This window comes from Cucumis melo, chromosome 2 (assembly GCF_025177605.1).
Source record: "Cucumis melo cultivar AY chromosome 2, USDA_Cmelo_AY_1.0, whole genome shotgun sequence".
In the NCBI taxonomy this organism is placed as follows: Eukaryota; Viridiplantae; Streptophyta; class Magnoliopsida; order Cucurbitales; family Cucurbitaceae; genus Cucumis; species Cucumis melo.
Window position 1 is genome coordinate 26,114,615 of NC_066858.1, and position 17,728 is coordinate 26,132,342.

The following is a 17,728-nucleotide window of genomic DNA, read 5'->3' on the forward strand; positions in this document are numbered from 1 at the left end:
AAATGACGTAAATAAAGAATTGAAAAATAAGAAAGATGATGGAAAGAAATCGGAGAAAAGAAAAAGAGGGAAGAAGAAAGGCGAAATTGCAGTGGAAGAACGGAGAAGACGAAATAGAGGAGGAAAGATGGATGGGCAAACCTAGAATATTTAAAAAATTGCATGGGCTTTGTTACACGAGTCATAAATAGTTTGACGTTTTGTTACATTTATAATAGTTTCCCTATAAAAAATTCAAAAATATTTTTAATAATTCAATTTTTACACAAAATTTCTTAACTATCAAAATAAAAACCAAAAGTTTAAGTTATAATTATAATTTTAAATTTTCGTGGATTCAATATGGATAGAATGAGTGAATTGATATTTCTACTATGTTATAGAAAAATCAACGAATCACAAGAAACAAACAACAACAAAAAATGATACTACCTTTTTAAACTTTTTGTTTTTATATGCTAATTTAAAATTATCTTTTTAAACTTTTTGTTTTTTATAATTTTCCAAAAATATCAATTGAAATCGAAATATCTGTCAAATTAAGGTTTCGATATATCAATCAACATTGATACGTTCAATTTTGATAAAAACATAAAATTACACAAAATCTCACGAAAGTTAAAAAAAATTATCCTAAAACATACTAAACACAATAATTAGGCAAATGAACGTATTTGTTTTTTTTTTTACAAATAGATCCATCAGAATATCATTATCTTTTAATAGTCAAATACATTTTTTTTTTATTTGTGTTAATTACAATAATAACTATTAAGATTGGTTGTGTTCATAATCTGTGTGTTACTAATTAAATAAATTTTAAACTATGGTTTTAACTTAAAATTTCGATTTTAATTTTAGCTGATAAGAAAATTGATACAAAATTTAGATCATTGAGAGATTTTATTATTTTTTTCTTAGTTTAAAAATATTTTTAAAATTTTAGTTTAAGAATATTTTTGAAACAAGACTTCTTCCTAACGTTAAAAGGTATTTTTAAATCCATTTTAAAAATCGAAGGCCATTTTTGCAACTTTTAAAAATTGGGAGGTATTTTGCTGCGAGGCATTTTCTGGTTAATTTAGCCTATATTTTTTTCCCAAATTACAAAGTTAATTTGTAGTTTGCATAATTTAGCCCACATTTCTTTTTTTTTTTTTTTTTTTTGGCGAGGTTGAGCCACCGTGAGCGTGGGACCCAGGGGAATCGGGGAAAGATAATCTGCAAAGAGGTGTGTGGATTAGCTTGGGGTTGCGCCTTAGCCACTCCTCATCACAGTTTACACGCAGCCTCACATACTTCCTCCCCTGCCACCGCCGCTCGGAAGGAGCAGTTATTCGGTAACCATGTCTCACTCTGCATCTCGATATCTCACACTTTGCTTCCACCCCGATTCTACCTCAAATTCTAGATTCTTCTTATCTCCAACACCTATCAAGCTCATTAAATTTTCAAGAACGCTCAATCTTAATGTCTCTGCTGTAGCTACTGAACTTCCCATCGTCGACGGAGCAACAATTGCAGCCATCGGCGGCGGTTCGGTTGCCGCGCTGGCTGCCGTTCTATCTCTGACCGATCCGGAGAGACGCCGCCGCCTGCAGGCCGAAGAGGTGGGTGGTGGCGACAAGGATGTGGTGAAGGAATACTTTAACAATTCGGGGTTTCAGAGGTGGAAGAAAATCTATGGAGAGACGGATGATGTGAACCGGGTGCAGCGAGACATTAGGTTGGGTCACTCCAAGACGGTGGAGAATGTGATGGCGATGTTGAAAGATGAGGGCCCACTGAGAGGAGTAACAGTGTGCGATGCCGGCTGTGGAACCGGTAGCTTATCTATTCCCCTAGCCAAGGAAGGTGCGAAAGTCTTCGCTAGCGATATTTCTGCTGCTATGGTCGCGGAGGCCGAAAAGAAGGTGCGCACTTCCTTTCTCTCAGTCATACTCATAATACTAATGTATTGATTTGATTGAATTGTATATGATGTGGATCCAAATATTGGGCATGTGATTCCAGGCAAAAGAAGAGGTTAAGGGAGGCGTGATGCCAAAATTTGAAGTGAAAGATTTGGAGAGCTTGGAAGGGAAATACGATACGGTGGTATGTCTAGATGTTTTAATACACTACCCCCAGAACAAGGCAGACGGAATGATTGCGCACCTTGCATCCCTAGCTGAAAAGCGTTTAATCATAAGCTTTGCGCCAAAAACATTTTACTACGATTTGTTGAAGAGGGTGGGAGAGTTGTTCCCCGGACCTTCAAAGGCAACTAGGGCATATTTGCACTCTGAGGCTGACGTCGAAACTGCATTGCGGAGGGTTGGCTGGAAAATAAGGAAGAGAGGTCTAATCTCTACACAGTTTTACTTTGCCACATTGGTTGAGGCAGTTCCTGCTTGACAATTCACACCTGTCTTCCGTTGCATTTCATTTCACTTTTGACTCTTCCTCCACCCGCCCTCCTTCTTTATGCCAATGTTTTTACTTACAATGCTTCCTAAATAGAGTGTCAACATTATCTTATGTATGCTAATGGATTCCACTTTATATTAATCTAAACTCCGATGCTTAAGTTCTCTTTTTTAAGAAAGAGGATTACGAGCCAAAACATTACCTTGAGGAGGTTGGACCTGGACCTAGTGGGAAACATTCTACCGTTTTTCATTTCAATTTCTTTTTTACGTATTCCACAAAATTAACCAATCCATTTCTTCTTTTTCAAATGGGCAAAAGGCAAAATCTGGTGGAAACCCACTCCACAACCACGTAATTCTAGGCCGATTTCTTCGGCATTAATCTTGGGCCTGAAGTTTAAGAGAGTAAAATGGGCCAACAACATTAAACATGCGTGCCCCCTCTTAACCTACCTTTTGGCTTATTTACCCCTATTTTTACCTTGTAATCACAACTAAGCATTCATTCTTTTTTTCATTTTCTACTCGAATCATCCTCAATTCCATTGTAACTATGTAAAAATTAATATAGATTTTCTCAAATTTCTTTCAAGAATGACTATCTTTCTTGTTTAATTCTTTGGGATACATTGAAATCTATAGGCAAATAAGGTAATTTTGTTATTTAGTAATAAATTAGTTTGTATAAATCGGTAAAAATTGTAGTTTGAACTGAAAATAATATCTTCTCTATATTTATAAGAAAAAATAGTGCAAAAAAATTGACACGATATAAGAAAACTCATATTTATCATTTGGAGTATAATAATCTACCCCCACGACAAAGATTATAATACTAAAAAAATTAAATACAATTAAATACGGAAATAATATAGAAGGGGTGGCGGGAAACGAGTAGGGCTAACAGACAGAGGAATAGCGATGACCCAGCCGGTGAGGAAACCCAAAGCGGAGGAACTTTGCTTTGCCCATTCGCCTGAAATCATTACGGAAGAACTAACTCCAGATGAATGCAATAGCACCGTCGAAGACCAAGAGGCGGCACTCATTGCTCTAGTCGAGCATCGTACTCGTGAAGTCCACCATCTCCAGCAGCGTATTTCCTACTACACTCGTCAGGTTTTCACTTCTCGTTTCTCTACCTTTCCCTATCAATTCTCCTAGTCCTATTACTCTTCATCTTTTTAATTAATTATTAATATTGTACCTGACCGGCAACAATGTCAACTCCCACACACTACCTCGTCTCTTATCACCGCATTTCTTTCAATCTATGCTGGACTGGTTCCTTTTTATCAACCACGTATTAGAAGTGTTATATCGTATTTGTGCGTTCCTATTACTTTCTTGAAGTCAGGAATCGCATATCTTTTACTTTTAGGGCACATCGAACAAGCTTTCTTGTCAGGTCTTGAGAAATATTTTGAAAAAAGTAGTATCACTTCATATGTACTTGCAAAACTTCTGCAGCTAGAGGAAGCAGAGAAGCGGTTACAGGAATCTCAATCTTTGTTGGCCCGCTCTCACGGTCCGCGTTATACTTTGCCATCAAGAAGTTCTCAGGATCGTGGATTCGAATGTGTGGAGGCTGAGCCTAGATCAACGACTCCTATTCATGGCAATGGGGGTTGTTATATACTCTGCTAGTTAGTTTACACTGTCTTCTACTATTGCTACTTTTCTAACAATCTCTGATGTCCTAATTTGAATACTGTCAGGTTTGGAAGCAAAACCACTTCTTGGTTCTAGTCACAACCCTTCAATTCCCAATCGCTCTAATCTTGCCACAACAGGTGAACAAGAAAAACCTCGTATGGTCACTATTGGGAGAGTTGTTGATGATCAGAGTGATGGGAAAAGAAGAAAGTTTGGTAACGCTTTAACCCTCTGTTTAAGTGCTATTGTTTTTCATGACACTTCATTAGTTTTAGATGATGTACTATACTACAACTCAGGTCCTCCCATGTTTGCACTCATGATGTCTGCATTGTGTATTTCAGAACAAAAAGATCACAAGGAACTGATTTCATTAGTACGCAGTAGCTCTTCCTCATTGACTGCCCAACCAGATGCTAGTTATTATTTTACTAGTCAGCACAAGAGAAAACTGAGAAGCCTTGCTCCAGGTCCAGTCAATGACCAACTTTTTGTTACTAGGTAAACGATAGTTATATTTAACGTCATATAAATGTAGAACATCTGAAAAAATGCACAGAATACAAATGAACATATATATAACAGAACAGGAATATATATGTATATAACACAAAATATTATGTATGGCCCAAGTTCGGGAAGTATTTCCTAATGTCATCTTATGGCATTTCTATCAACATATTAATTGGTTTTTTTTTTTCTCTTGTTAAGAAGCCCCTGCTATTTCTATATGTATAATGTAGAAGATGGTACACAGTTACCAAACAATCTAACAAGTGCTTGATGTTGGGACTTGCGTAGTGCTTTGGATGGAATGATCAACCTGTGGCAAATTCAGTCAAAGGGGTAAGTCTTGCTCCATTACTTTCATACTTGTGTTTATCTTAATCCAAACGGAATATTGTGACTATAAAAACCTCTGTTTTAATCTTCAAACATAGCAATATAGCTTTCCTTTATAGAATATTAGAATTTAATTTTGAAATATGTGAATGCTCAAATATTTTAAATGTTTTATTTTACAATATTTGTTAATTAATTATGGTTATTTAGATTGGACAGGAAGTAATGGGAAATCTTAGTCCATGTTTTTTACAAGATAGGTTAAACCGATTGACTGTGCCCTTGAGTTTTAAACAATTGGTTAACTGTTACAACTCTAATATTATGGAAAAGTACATGTTTGGTTCTCCGGTTCTTACGGTATGACTAATTTCTGTTAATGATATTAGTTATTAAGGAAAAAGGTAATGGAAATATGCTATAAATAAAAAAAACCGGGCTGAAGAGAAAGAATGACTCTCCTCTCTCCTCCCTAACCACACTCCGGCTCCCTTTTTCTCCTCCAACATTTGTCATCCTTCTTCTCTGGTAAGTTTCCTAGAGCCCGAATCTTCTTGTCCATCCCTTTTTTAGTAGCAGTCTGGTTTTGGTGAAAAGGAAAGTAGAAAGATGCAAAGTAGTGAATGTCCCTTACTGTATTTGGTTCGACAAAGATTACTTCCATATAGAAGACGTGGAAGCTCGAAAGATCTTGTCATTATCAGACACTCAATTTAGATGGTTCTTGAAGGAAATTTCTGAATTCTTGCGTGGCCCCGAGAATGGTTTTCTTCTTCGAAATGGTTTCGATGATTTTGGAAGTACAAGACTCTTAAAATTTAGGTCAAAAGTAGGTTGGGTTATAAGGTGTGTAGCTTGGAAGAGGAACAAAAATTTATCCTTCATCCGTATTTGTTCGGGTGTCTCTCGACAAGGTTGGAATTCCTTTCACAAAATGTTGGAAAGATTCTTGACGAAGCACTATTATTCGAGTTGGTACAGAAATCATCTCCAGACCTTCTTGCAGCCTCCTTTCGAGCCATTAAGAAGCAAGTTATGCTGAAAAGGTGATGCTTAATAGACCCCCTGTTCAAGAATTGGTAAAACGAAGCATTTCTTCCCCTGTTCTGACCTCAAATTTTTCAGAATGCAACTCGGCATTGGATCATTAAAAATCCAGAAGTTTTAAAAGAAGGCTTCAATAATCTATGGATTTTTTCAAGATTATTTGCATTTGATGATTGGAAGGAAATTAGAAAAACCTTGGAAGATCTTTTTCAATCAAAGATAATCATATGGGTGGCAAGTAAATCCTCTGGATTATGGATTATTTTGGTTAGACAGTTTCGAGGCAGCGGGTTGCATCTTCTTGAGAGTTTTTAGTTTCAATTTAGTTCTTTATGAGAGGTTTTTGCACTATGATTTGTATTTAGATTTATTTGGATATGGTTTTGTTTAGCTTGATCTCTTCTATGTTTAGCTTGAATTTGTTTTGTAGTTTTTTTGTAGAGGTAGTTTGAATTTTCTCTTTTCTCTTGCTCTTAGTATAATACTCTTGTACTTTGAGCTAAAGGCTCTTTTATTAATAATAATTTAAGTGGCTTGTCTCCTTTTCAAAAAAAAAAAGAAATAATGTCGGTCCTTTTTAGAATAATATAGTTGATAAATATAATATGATGGGTTTTGATCACATTTTATTTAATTAGGATAAAATACCTTCTTAGTCCTTTGAGGTTTGGACAACAGGTCAGTTTAGTCTATAGATTTCAAAATCGTACTATCAACTATCAAATCCTCGATGTTTATGAAATTGTTCATTTAGTCCATATATTACTAGTGTGATGTTTCTTTTGGTGGTTTTTTAGATACAAAGCCCACATTGGAGTTTAAGGTTATTTTATTGTCCCCTGCTTCTCTCGTTTTCATTTTTCAGGTCTTTTGCTTCTCTTCTTTGTGCTACAAACTGTATGTCTCAAAAGCAGAGGAGATGGCCTGAAGGTATAGCTTGGCACCCGGGTGGAAACAACCTATTTTCTGTGTACAACGCTGATGGTGGAGATTCTCAAATATCAATCCTGAACTTCAATAGGACTAAAGAGGTAAGTTGTGTGCTGATTATTCTATTTCATGCTTGGTTCCATGTGATACAAATTATTAGCGCTACAAAGTACGACATATCTTCAAAACATTTTATTCTATAACACATAAGAGTTTGAGGCTTTTCTATGCTTATACCTATTGACAGAAGGCCAATGTTACTTTCTTAGAGGATAAGCCTCATGTTAAAGGCATTATCAACGACATTAGTTTCTTGCCTTGGGATTCTGTTCCGTTCATTACTGGTGGCAGTGATCACGCCGTCGTTCTATGGAATATGAAAGATAAATATAACACATGGAAACCAGAGCTGTTGCACAGGAATCTGCACTCTTCTGCTGTCATGGGTGTCTCTGGGATGCAGATGAAGCAAATCGTACTTTCTGCAGGTGCAGACAAGAGATTCCTTGGTTTTGATGTTCAAGTAGGAAATATACTCTTCAAGCATCAACTAGAGAGTAAATGTATGAGTGTGTTGCCTAATCCATGTGACTTTAACCTGTTCGCGGTCCAAACAGGGTGAGAAGCACCTTATTTAAAATAAGATTTTTAGTCATCGTTTTCTGCAATGGTCTTCAATATTTAGAAGTATGTACGTTGCTTTTTTCTGAATGTGCTTTCTAAATGCAAATACATTTTCAATTAACTTGATTTCCAAAGGAGAAACAATAGGAATTGACACGCCACAATGAAGTACTTTCCCTAAATGGAACTTGTTTTTAAATGCATAGATTTGGACCCCTGGAGGGTCTGCTTATGTATGAGACGTTGGCCTGTAAAACATTCAAGGGTGCTTTTACTGTCTTATGTGCAGGAGTCCAGGAAATCAACTTAGATTATTTGACATTAGATTGGAACAGAAAGAAGTCCATAGTTTTGGGTGGAAGCAAGAAAACAGTGAATCTCAATCAGCTTTGATAAAGCAGTCATGGTCACCAAATGGATTATACTTAACGTCTGGTTCATCCGATCCTGTAATTCATGTTTTTGACATCAGGTATAATTCTCACATGCCATCTCAATCACTTAAAGCTCATCAGAAGCGCGTTTTCAAAGCTGTTTGGCTCCGTTCTCTTCCTTTTCTTGTTTCCATTTCATCTGATTTGAACATTGGACTGCACAAAATGGTCTAGATATTCCATGTGCAAGTTATTAATGCTGCATGCTAACTGCTATAAGAGGGTCATATCACGTTGATTGCCGTTTTTGCACGTTCCCTAAACAAATTATCAAGAGGTGATTTAGATACAGTGTAGCAAAGAATAGAAGCAATAAATGGGCTTGAGTTAGCTGTCTGAAGGAGTGCAGTGCATAGCAACGTGGTTGTGAAGACTTGATGAAGCTTTGGCTTGTGACTTGGTAAGTTTGTGGGAATATATGTAGAAAATTTGTTGATTTTGTTGCCCTACATGTATTTCAAATGAATTGCAAACGGATATAGATGTTTCACTTTCTTAGAGGGCTGGGGTGCCTTCCTGCTATTTAAAACTTTTGTAGCACGATCTGACTAGTTGCTAGTGAAGGAGAAAATTTCCAAATTCTAAGAGGGATCCAATCACTTATTTGTGCTGTCTTCGCCATTCCAGTTAAGTGAAAAGAATGAGCAGTTGTCCGATGGTGCTCTAAGTTAAAAACTTGCGTTTTGCAGTAATGGTTCATACCAATGCTGTGGATATGTCCATTCAATGGTTGGTGTTTTTTCCACAGGAATAAAAGTTTACTCGACTGATTATTGGCTTAGATGTGCCAGTAACCCTTTTCTATTCCGCGGAATATTAATTAGTGATGCCATGTCTTCTATTCTTATATTCGATAAAAGAATTGAAAGGAATATTAGAGAGATTTCTTCTTTTCGTATCTTGTTGCGTTGTAACTTTGTTTATGGATTCGGTGATAACTAGACTTGTCTGAATCAGTAAGGTTATAGTTTGGGGACAACTAAGTTCTCTTAGTTAAAAAGGTGTGATTCTAAACTCTTGTTGGTTGAGTACTGAGGTTATAATGCGCTAAGACCTTGCTTGAATGGCAATAACATTATCTTTTCTTCTTTATTTTGTAATGAATTAATTAATTATTATATTTAGTTTAAAGTACTCTTTTAGTCCTTTATGGATGGTTCAATTTTAATCCTTAGACTTTAAAATGTTCACATTTAGTTTCTCAGTATCAATAAAGCTTAAAAATGGACCGAGTTAGTATGACCTTTAAAAGGAAAAAGAAAAGAAAAAGAAAAAGGAAAAATATCTTCTCGGCAGATTTCCCACCCTCCCTTCTCCCCTTCTTTAAGTCTCTCCCCCCTCTGTTTTCCTTTAATCTTCTCTCCCTCAGCTTTTTGTCTCTCTAATCGCCATTTGAACTTGCTATCTACTAATGGATCTCTGTGAAGCTCATAGAATGGCAAAGAACCAAATTCTAATCCATTCAACAACAACAAACTTCTCTGGATCGGCTTAAAATGCTCTCATTCTAAATGAGAGAGAAGTTAAAGAAGGGGAGAAAGGAGGGTGAGAGAAATCCGGAGAGATGTTATTTCTCTTTTCTTTTTGGAAACAATGCTTTTATGGTTAATCAGTTTTTAATGTTTAAAATTTGACCATTTTAGTTTGGAGTATTTAAAAATAGGTCTAAAAGTTTGCTCTGCCTAATGAACTCTTCAAATTTAAAGAAAAAACTTGCAAAATGATGATGTGACATGATAACGTGGAAAATAAATGTGATTTTAATATTTTTCTCCTCCCCTCTATAATAAGCTACTAGAAATTTTTTAGAAATAACGTATTTTTAGTTTTATATTTCAAAAGTAGCATAGTTTTAAAAATCTTGTAATTTTATTTTTGTCGAGGTCAATCTAGAATCTACTTTGAGATTCTCCTTAAATTTTAAGAAACTATTTGAAGGAAATTTCTCGGTCTCTCTTGATCGAGTGTATCACTAAGCGTTTTTTTTTAATTTGAAAATAAAGACAAAGAAGGCCAAACAATATCACTTTGGATATTATAATAATTTTTGCCTACAATAATTTTAGCAGTTTTATCATCTACAATAGTTTCTTACATTCTATCTATAATAAAAAAAATTATATATATATATATACACATACACATATATGAATATTTGTAAGATCATTTTCAAATATAACAAAATTAATTGAATACAAGTATCTAACCTAGATATATAATATAATATTTTACTATATTTTGTAAATATTTTCAACAATAATTCTCTTATTTCTAAATTATTTTCTATCATTGCTAATATAGAAATAAAATTAAATAAAATTTTATTTTTTTTATTGCAATTTTACTTTGAATTGTGCATGAATAAGTATGTCCGATGTATTTTATATTTGGTATCACTCAATTGGTATGATTTAGTTTTGGTATATCTGTCAACTCGTATACTGGTATGGAATTGGAAACTATGTGCAACTGAATATGGGCTTGCGTAATTATGGAAGTTGTTTTTTGTTTGTTTTTGTTATGATTTTTTCCCCATTTGAATAGTTATTTATATGTTTTGATTTTTCATTAGTCTTATATTTTTCTATGGTGGCATATGATTTTTTTAATCTATATATCTTAATCACATATTAATTCTTCTGTCAACTAACATAATTAATTATAACTTCATAAATTTTTCGGTTCAACTATATGTCAAACACTAACACATGAAATCTATCAAAATTTTGTCGTTATATGTATAAGATAAATTGGATGATCACTCGAAAATTGTTTATGTTTCACCATCTCAAAAAGAAACAAATGTTACTAATGCTAAAAATAGTTAATTAATAATAAAATATTTTGTAAAATAAACCATCCAAACACACATAACAAGTTTCCTTCTTCTTCTTTTTTTTTTTTTTTTTTTCCTTTTAAATTTATTATTTTAATAAATGAGAAAGCCATAACAAAATCTATATATATAGAGAGAGGATAGATTGGTAAGGGAAAAGAGGCACCCCGGAGAAGGTGTAACAAGGAAAGGAAAAAAATAAAAGTGGATCCGAGGCGAGGGAAGAGGGCACTTTGTTCCGATGAATCGGAGGAAGAAAATCCGTTCCCGATCTACTCAGCTAGATCTGAACATGACACGTCGGCCATGGTATCTGCGTTAACTCAAGTGATAACGAGTGGGAGTGGTAGTGGGAGTGGGAGTAGCAGAAGCCTATCAGTAGTAGAAGAACCTGCAGCATCAGTGCGGGGAGATAATGAAGAAGGAGTGAAAAGGGAAAGCCGACATTATCGAGGAGTAAGACAGAGACCGTGGGGAAAATGGGCTGCTGAGATTCGTGATCCAAAAAAGGCAGCAAGAGTGTGGTTGGGCACCTTCGACACTGCCGAGGCTGCGGCACTCGCTTACGATGAAGCTGCCCTCAGATTTAAGGGCACAAAAGCGAAGCTTAACTTCCCTGAGAGACTTACCACCCCACCATCATACTCCTATGCCCCCTATCATCATCAGGATGATCACCAAGACCACCGCTTTTAGTTTAATTTACATCAACGAATCTCCACTTAATCTTGTTTTTAATTCACTTACCTAGCTAGCTGCCACTATCTTTAATTTTGATCTTTTACTTTTCACGTTCTATATTTTGATTTTGCTCAGCAACTACTTTATAAAATTATGATTATAATGTATATCCCAGCTGTAACGTTCACATTAAGGCGTTTTGCATACTTATACGTCCCCAGCTTGCTAAATAATATACTACACATGTCTCATATCCAATTACATTATATTACTTTTATATACTCTACAGATCGAGTATCTTCATGAATTAGGCTAATTGCATGCGCATGCAAGTTTGATTATATTACTCACACTTTATCTGATATATATAGAGTTATAATACTCAAACACATATATAATAGAAGTGGATGCCGAGGCACCTCTCTCACGGAATAATTAATCGAACTCTTCCTAATTCTTATGGGTAATTGATTAGGAAGTGAATGGGAGGTGGTGCGTGCGGGCCGGTGGTTCCAACTCCAATGATAAAGAGTCATCGAATTCGGCTTGATAATTAATGATGACAACGCGGTTTACTTTGATCTTAACCGCCGCTTTCAGACCCAACTTTAATCCCTTTTCCCTTTTGTCTTTCTTCCATGCACACCCCTGCACTACATATATAATCGATCATTAAGTTGCTTCATACCAACTTTGCAATACTGACCAAATACATGTGGAAGTTAGGTAAATGAGATGCTGACACGGATTGGTAGCTACCATTGTGTATCTAATTTAAACGCATGGTGCCTTTTTATTTGCTTCAAAATTTAAAATAAAAAGGCGTCCGACACAAATGGTGTTTAATTTCTGGACTCGGGTCTTTCGGCTCCTCCCCTTAATTGTCAACGTTTACGGCCCCATACGACTTTTCACATATATATCTCTTCGCACTTTCAAACTAGCTTCAAACCAAAACAAAGAAACAAAGAAATTTTATAAAAGAGAGAATATATATATATATATAGATACATACACCTATATATATATATACATACATACCTATCTATCTATATATATATATATATATATATATATATATATATATATATATATACCTATATATATACACATACCTATATATATTGTATTAAAGTTTTATAAAAAAGAAAAGATAATATTATTTTATTCTCTCAGCATTTCTAAGTTGGTTATTTTTTAACGTGGAAGCTCCCTTTTAAACTAGTTTGATCAATGTGTTTGGGTACTTAGGTGCCATGCTTATATCTTCACATGTGCGCCGCCATCAGTTGTTCGGGTGAAGAGAGGCAAAATGATATATTTACTTTTACTAAAAATTTCTTTTAATTTTCTAAAATGTTTTTTTAATTGTGATTAACGTTTTAGTTAATTATGAAACGTTTTATTACCATTAAGAATTAAGTGTGATTAACGTTTATTATCGTTTCAACGCCATTAATCCAACAATTTTCTCCTTAATAAACTTTTTACCGTTTTTAGGCTGTTGGCTATCTATCCTCCACTATATATACCTCGGTTTTCCTCTTATTTCTACACACACAAATAATTGCTATCGTCTTTTCATTCTTATTTCTGTCATACCAAAAGTTTGTCGAGCTATTCATACCGTCTGTCATTTTGAGTGATTTTGATTCCGGTTGGTTTTATGCAAAAGCAATTGAAGAAGAGGTTGTTTTATCCTGAGGATGACGAAACATTATTCTGTTTGCACGATCTAGAGCAAAACCATGAAAAGTCTTAAAGAATGTTATGCGACTCAATCGTCTACTAACTTTGTTTATGTTTTGCAGTTTCCATTCTCGTACAGATCTGTCTTGCCCTTGCTGTTCTGTTTTTTCTGTGTGCCAGTTTGCCAGATTTGAATGAGTCGTATGTTGAAGACTGAAGTGCTATTTGAAAGTTTTAGGTTTTGAATTCAATTTTTTGTTTGATTTTTAGATTAAAATCTTACCAAATGTAACGAAGAATCAAGATTCAAACCAATTTTATTGCAGCAGAATTCAAATCTTATTATAAAATTGTAATAGTTTGAAATAGAATGTTGGAGAAATTTTGCGCAATTTGTTTTAAAAATTACTATATCATTAATTAATTCTTCCAGAATGCTACTGATTGGAATTACCCAAACAAGAGTATTTTAGAATATACAAAAAAGAAACAAAGAAATTGCTATATTTCCAAATTGTTTTAAAAAAGTTGCTATAACCTTGAAGGGTCACTCATTATAAAAACTTTATTTTCTCGCAACAATATTTGGTATGCATATTAGAATATTATGGCAAAAGATTAGATATCAATTATATTAGAAATGAAAAAGAGGAAAGAGGAAAGAGGAAAAATTAAATCAATAAAATTAATAACATTTGAATCGACTTAGTAACGGTCTTAAAAGAAAATTCAAGTTTTCCTTCTATATTAATTGTATAATAGTATATTTCATAATATTACTCTTCAATTATTTGTCTAAATTTCGGTTAAAAAATGAATGAATGAAAAATTGGAGAAAATTGTATTATATTTATCATTATCTCAAAATGTTGCTATATCATTGATTAGAAAAATATTTTACTCGTTGCAACACCAGACTAAAAGCTCACAAAACCCAAAGCTCATATAATAATCTTAACCCCAAGACCTTGGCTCACATGTAATATTAATATATTGGATCATTGCAATGATAGCACTTGGCTAGATCGAATGTAATACAAAAAGTAAACCTTATTTGATTACATATAGGGCCCACTTCCAAGTCTTTAATAAAAAATTATAGTCTGATTGAGGATTGAAAGTTTGTCAATACATTGGAGTTGAAATTGTTTGAGGATTGAAGGGTTGGCATTATGATTACAGTTGAAAATTACATAAAATATAGTTACCAAATGACAAAAGAAAAGATAAGAGAACATGAGGTTCATAAAATATTTGAAATAAAAAACAATTTAATTATATTTGTAACTGAGATTCGTTTGGATTGATCCATTTAATAAAATTAAATTTCGATTATACAATGTTTTATTATAGATTAATAATTGAAGCTGCAAATAAATTATCAAAGAATTATAAATATAACAATTTAAATGTTTTGTAATTAAGATTCATTACAATTTTCTATCAACAAGATAAAATTATAATTACATCAATATTTATGCATATTGGTAGGTGTGGGCTAAGTTCAACGGGACAATTGAGTTTTTTTTTTTTTTTTTTCTGAAAAAATGACGACAGACTTCTAGGTATTATTTCTTAGCCGAAATTTAAGTTAAATTTTATGGAGAGGCAGCATGGGATCTACACATTATTAAATTATATATGAATATATGATCTGAAAAGAGAAGGTAGCATTGCATTCCATATTCGAACAAGGGCCTAGTTTCCTTCACAGTGGCAAGCTATCATCTCTCGATTTTTTACAAGAGAATGAAATTAAAAGGGCAAGTGAGCGGAGGCAGTGGAGGTCGAGGCTGTGGAACCATTGCGCTCTGCGTGGCAGAGTTGGCGGAGTTTGGTAGGCACATACCAGATGGCAAGGCGTGGATGTGCATTGAAAATGGCATCGATGTCCCAACCTTGGGTACCTGCTATGGTCACCAGAGGCTTATAGCATGCCTGTCGCCAAGCTCCCACATTTTCGCCCCTCTCTTTGAAAACACTCCTCAATGCGTTTGACGCCTCCTCGTCCAGACAATGTAGCGCATAACAATGCACGTAGTGTCTCATTTTTGGCTTGTTTATGTAACTTGCACCCGCCTTCTTTGCATATCTAAACACCTGGTTCGTCACCTGCCGGATCGTATACACACAACCCAAGATTTACAATTTAACAAACTATTCAAAACTTCAAAACGAAATACCAACGCAGATTATTATCATCATCATCATCACTGTCCTTGTCCTTTAATTAACCACTATCCAATCGCCATCTTTGACTGCCCCCTCAGTATCATACAGTACGAAATCATCACAGAAGATAATTGCAGTCCACGTTTTGACACACTCACCTCTCCCCTTCACTGCGCATCACTTGTCACGCTTTTTACTTTTTGTTTAGACCATACGGGCCCCCTCCTTCACTTCCCTCCATTCCTCCATTGTATTGCCCATTTACATTATAGCTCATTAAAATCCCATAAGCCAAAATGATATTTATTTAAGAATAGGCTATTTAGAATTAGAGTAACGACCAAAATCATGTTTTGAACCGCAGATAGGGTGAGGTGCTTAAGTTGATGATGGCAAGGAAAGGAAAGGCAGTCCCCCAAATAGAGGGGAAAAAAAAAAAAGAATACCTTAGTGGGGCATTTTTCTCCTCTTTCCTTGGCAATGTTCTGGACTTGGATCAAAAATTCACGACACTGTTCATAGAGGTGAAAAAGATAGTCGAGGCCGTTTTTCTTTCCTCGTGCAACCTCCCCTGGCTCGGTTACGATGAATGGATGCTCCCGCTGTCTCTCGCTGACTTCCATATTCTCCTCCTCGTCCCCAGCTCCTTCGTTTTCATCGTTATCCTCCTCCAAAGCTATCACCTGCTTCTTTTTTGATCCATTTCTCCTCCGCTGCTTCTTCCTCATCTCAGCGGCTGCAACTGCCTCCCACGCTCCTCCTCCTCCGCTCCCCACCGCCTCTTTCTCCTGCTGCACCGGCTCTTCCGATAGCCCTGTTATTATTATTACACGTCTAGTAATGCTTTATCACATAAATGCTTCCATGTATTAAAATGTTCAAAGCGAAAAAGAAGAGGAGAGCCAAGCAATCCAGATATAGAAAAGGAGGGGGAAATTAGACGTATCTGACCTTCCTGAGAGAGGGCATCGAGAACGACGTTAGTAGTGGTGTCATTGGACAAGAGGTGACGGCGTCTGGAGGATTCGATCTCGTCATCTAGACGTCTGCGTTCGGCTCGTACAGCAGCCTTAATTCCGTACCTTTCACCCACCAGAAGGTCCCAGCGGAAAATGTGAGAGAGGCTGTTCATCATGTCCTCCAACTCTTCGTCTTTCATGTCCACGAGGGTGCTGACGGTGAATCCGAGTTCTGCAATTTTAGAGGCGGTGTAGTACCTTATTCCGTAAGCCTGAAACAAATCCTCCAGGCCTCCCAATCCCAACTCTCTCGGCCGCAGCGAGTAGGGGGGCAGTGGTGCTGGGAGGGGTGCGCCGCTGCCGCCTGCCACCATTTCTCGAGGCTCCCATTTGAACAAAGTGGCGGAGAGGGTTTCTGGATCCATTTGAGGAATTGGATATGTAGTGCTGGTGCTATGTGTTTGTGTTTGTGTATGCGTAGGGTACGCAACTAGAAACAACGCAACCTGTCGCTCTTTTTCCGACCTTCCTTTGCTTCGGTCTGCGGTCGCAAATCTCAGGAGACAAGAGGCCACAGAGAGAAAGAAAACAAGAGCAAGGGGTGGTTGGGAAGAGATCTGTTGCACCCTATAAAGGCAACCCTTCACCAAATTACGGGAAATGCCCTCACCTCAGCCTCATAGTCTTGTCCACAGAAACTTGGCAACTTTCTTCAACAGCGTTTGCGTAACTAACTAGGTGGTGCTGGCTCAGCGGATGTCAATACAAAATATGGGCAGTAAAGCCTGCAGGGTGGTGACTCTCTTCAAGTACCAACTTAACCCTATCCCTATCACGAGCTTGCTTAGTTAATGCATGTTTTGAATCCAATTGAGAGACCACCAGTACTTATTTAATCACTAATTATACATATAGTTCTTAACTCCACCCGGACCCATCTTCATCTGCTTAGTGCGGAAGGGTCATCTTGGTCATTTGCTTGAATGGGTTTGGAATTTCAAGCAATAAAAAGAAAAATACAATTTTGCAAAGAGGAGAAAGTACAGAGGCAGAGGGTTCAGCGAAGTCAGTGATTTTGCCTTTAGCCAAGCGGCTGCACTTGCTCCAGTCCAGACCTCACTGAAAAGGCTGATCCTTTTGTACTTTGACACAGACTAATTTAATCCCCTCACCCTCAAGACTCCCCACCCACAACCTCAACAGCTAGTCCCTTTCCAATTCTTTTCATTACGCATACACTTCCACCTTATCCCTTTATTTCGGATTTATCCCCTCTTCTACTTTACTCCCACTCACTCGAATTGAAATCAATTTAACCGTTAGCCTTTCTACCTTTAAATTCAATTTTCATAAATTAAAATTGATTTTAAATCAGTAATGACATATTTTAGAGTAATTTTTAATTAGTTAAAATTACTTTCATCACTTTAAAGTTATTTTTAATTG

The 17,728-nt window shown here is 35.8% G+C and overlaps 4 protein-coding genes across 5 annotated transcripts; 3 read left to right on the forward strand and 1 right to left on the reverse strand.

The window, feature by feature from the left end:
• Positions 1-1,021: 1,021 nt before the first annotated feature.
• LOC103502274 (magnesium protoporphyrin IX methyltransferase, chloroplastic) lies at positions 1,022-2,587 on the forward strand. The gene is made up of 2 exons (XM_008466142.3): positions 1,022-1,913; positions 2,014-2,587. Exons 1-2 carry the CDS (start codon positions 1,347-1,349, stop codon positions 2,395-2,397), a joined length of 951 nt encoding a protein of 316 aa, XP_008464364.2. The 5' UTR covers positions 1,022-1,346; the 3' UTR covers positions 2,398-2,587.
• Positions 2,588-2,899: 312 nt separating this feature from the next.
• Positions 2,900-8,843, forward strand: LOC103502273 (uncharacterized). Of its 2 annotated transcripts, none has more exons than XM_051081515.1 (8): positions 2,900-3,530; positions 3,882-4,038; positions 4,130-4,282; positions 4,412-4,568; positions 4,869-4,913; positions 6,823-6,988; positions 7,138-7,505; positions 7,801-8,843. In XM_051081515.1, exons 1-8 carry the CDS (start codon positions 3,333-3,335, stop codon positions 8,117-8,119), a joined length of 1,563 nt encoding a protein of 520 aa, XP_050937472.1. In that variant the 5' UTR covers positions 2,900-3,332; the 3' UTR covers positions 8,120-8,843. The 2 variants fall into 2 exon arrangements, with proteins under 2 accessions (XP_050937472.1, XP_008464363.2); XM_008466141.3 differs by having other exon boundaries at positions 3,084-3,530; positions 7,135-7,505.
• Positions 8,844-10,939: 2,096 nt separating this feature from the next.
• On the forward strand, positions 10,940-11,713 carry LOC103502272 (ethylene-responsive transcription factor ERF115). Its single transcript, XM_008466140.3, has one exon. It carries the CDS (start codon positions 11,088-11,090, stop codon positions 11,475-11,477), a length of 390 nt encoding a protein of 129 aa, XP_008464362.1. The 5' UTR covers positions 10,940-11,087; the 3' UTR covers positions 11,478-11,713.
• A 3,088-nt stretch (positions 11,714-14,801) lies between these two features.
• LOC103502270 (floricaula/leafy homolog) lies at positions 14,802-17,362 on the reverse strand. Its single transcript, XM_008466139.3, has 3 exons — positions 16,275-17,362; positions 15,770-16,137; positions 14,802-15,263 (listed from the first exon to the last, which is right to left on the reverse strand). Exons 1-3 carry the CDS (start codon positions 16,705-16,707, stop codon positions 14,907-14,909), a joined length of 1,158 nt encoding a protein of 385 aa, XP_008464361.1. The 5' UTR covers positions 16,708-17,362; the 3' UTR covers positions 14,802-14,906.
• Positions 17,363-17,728: the final 366 nt, after the last annotated feature.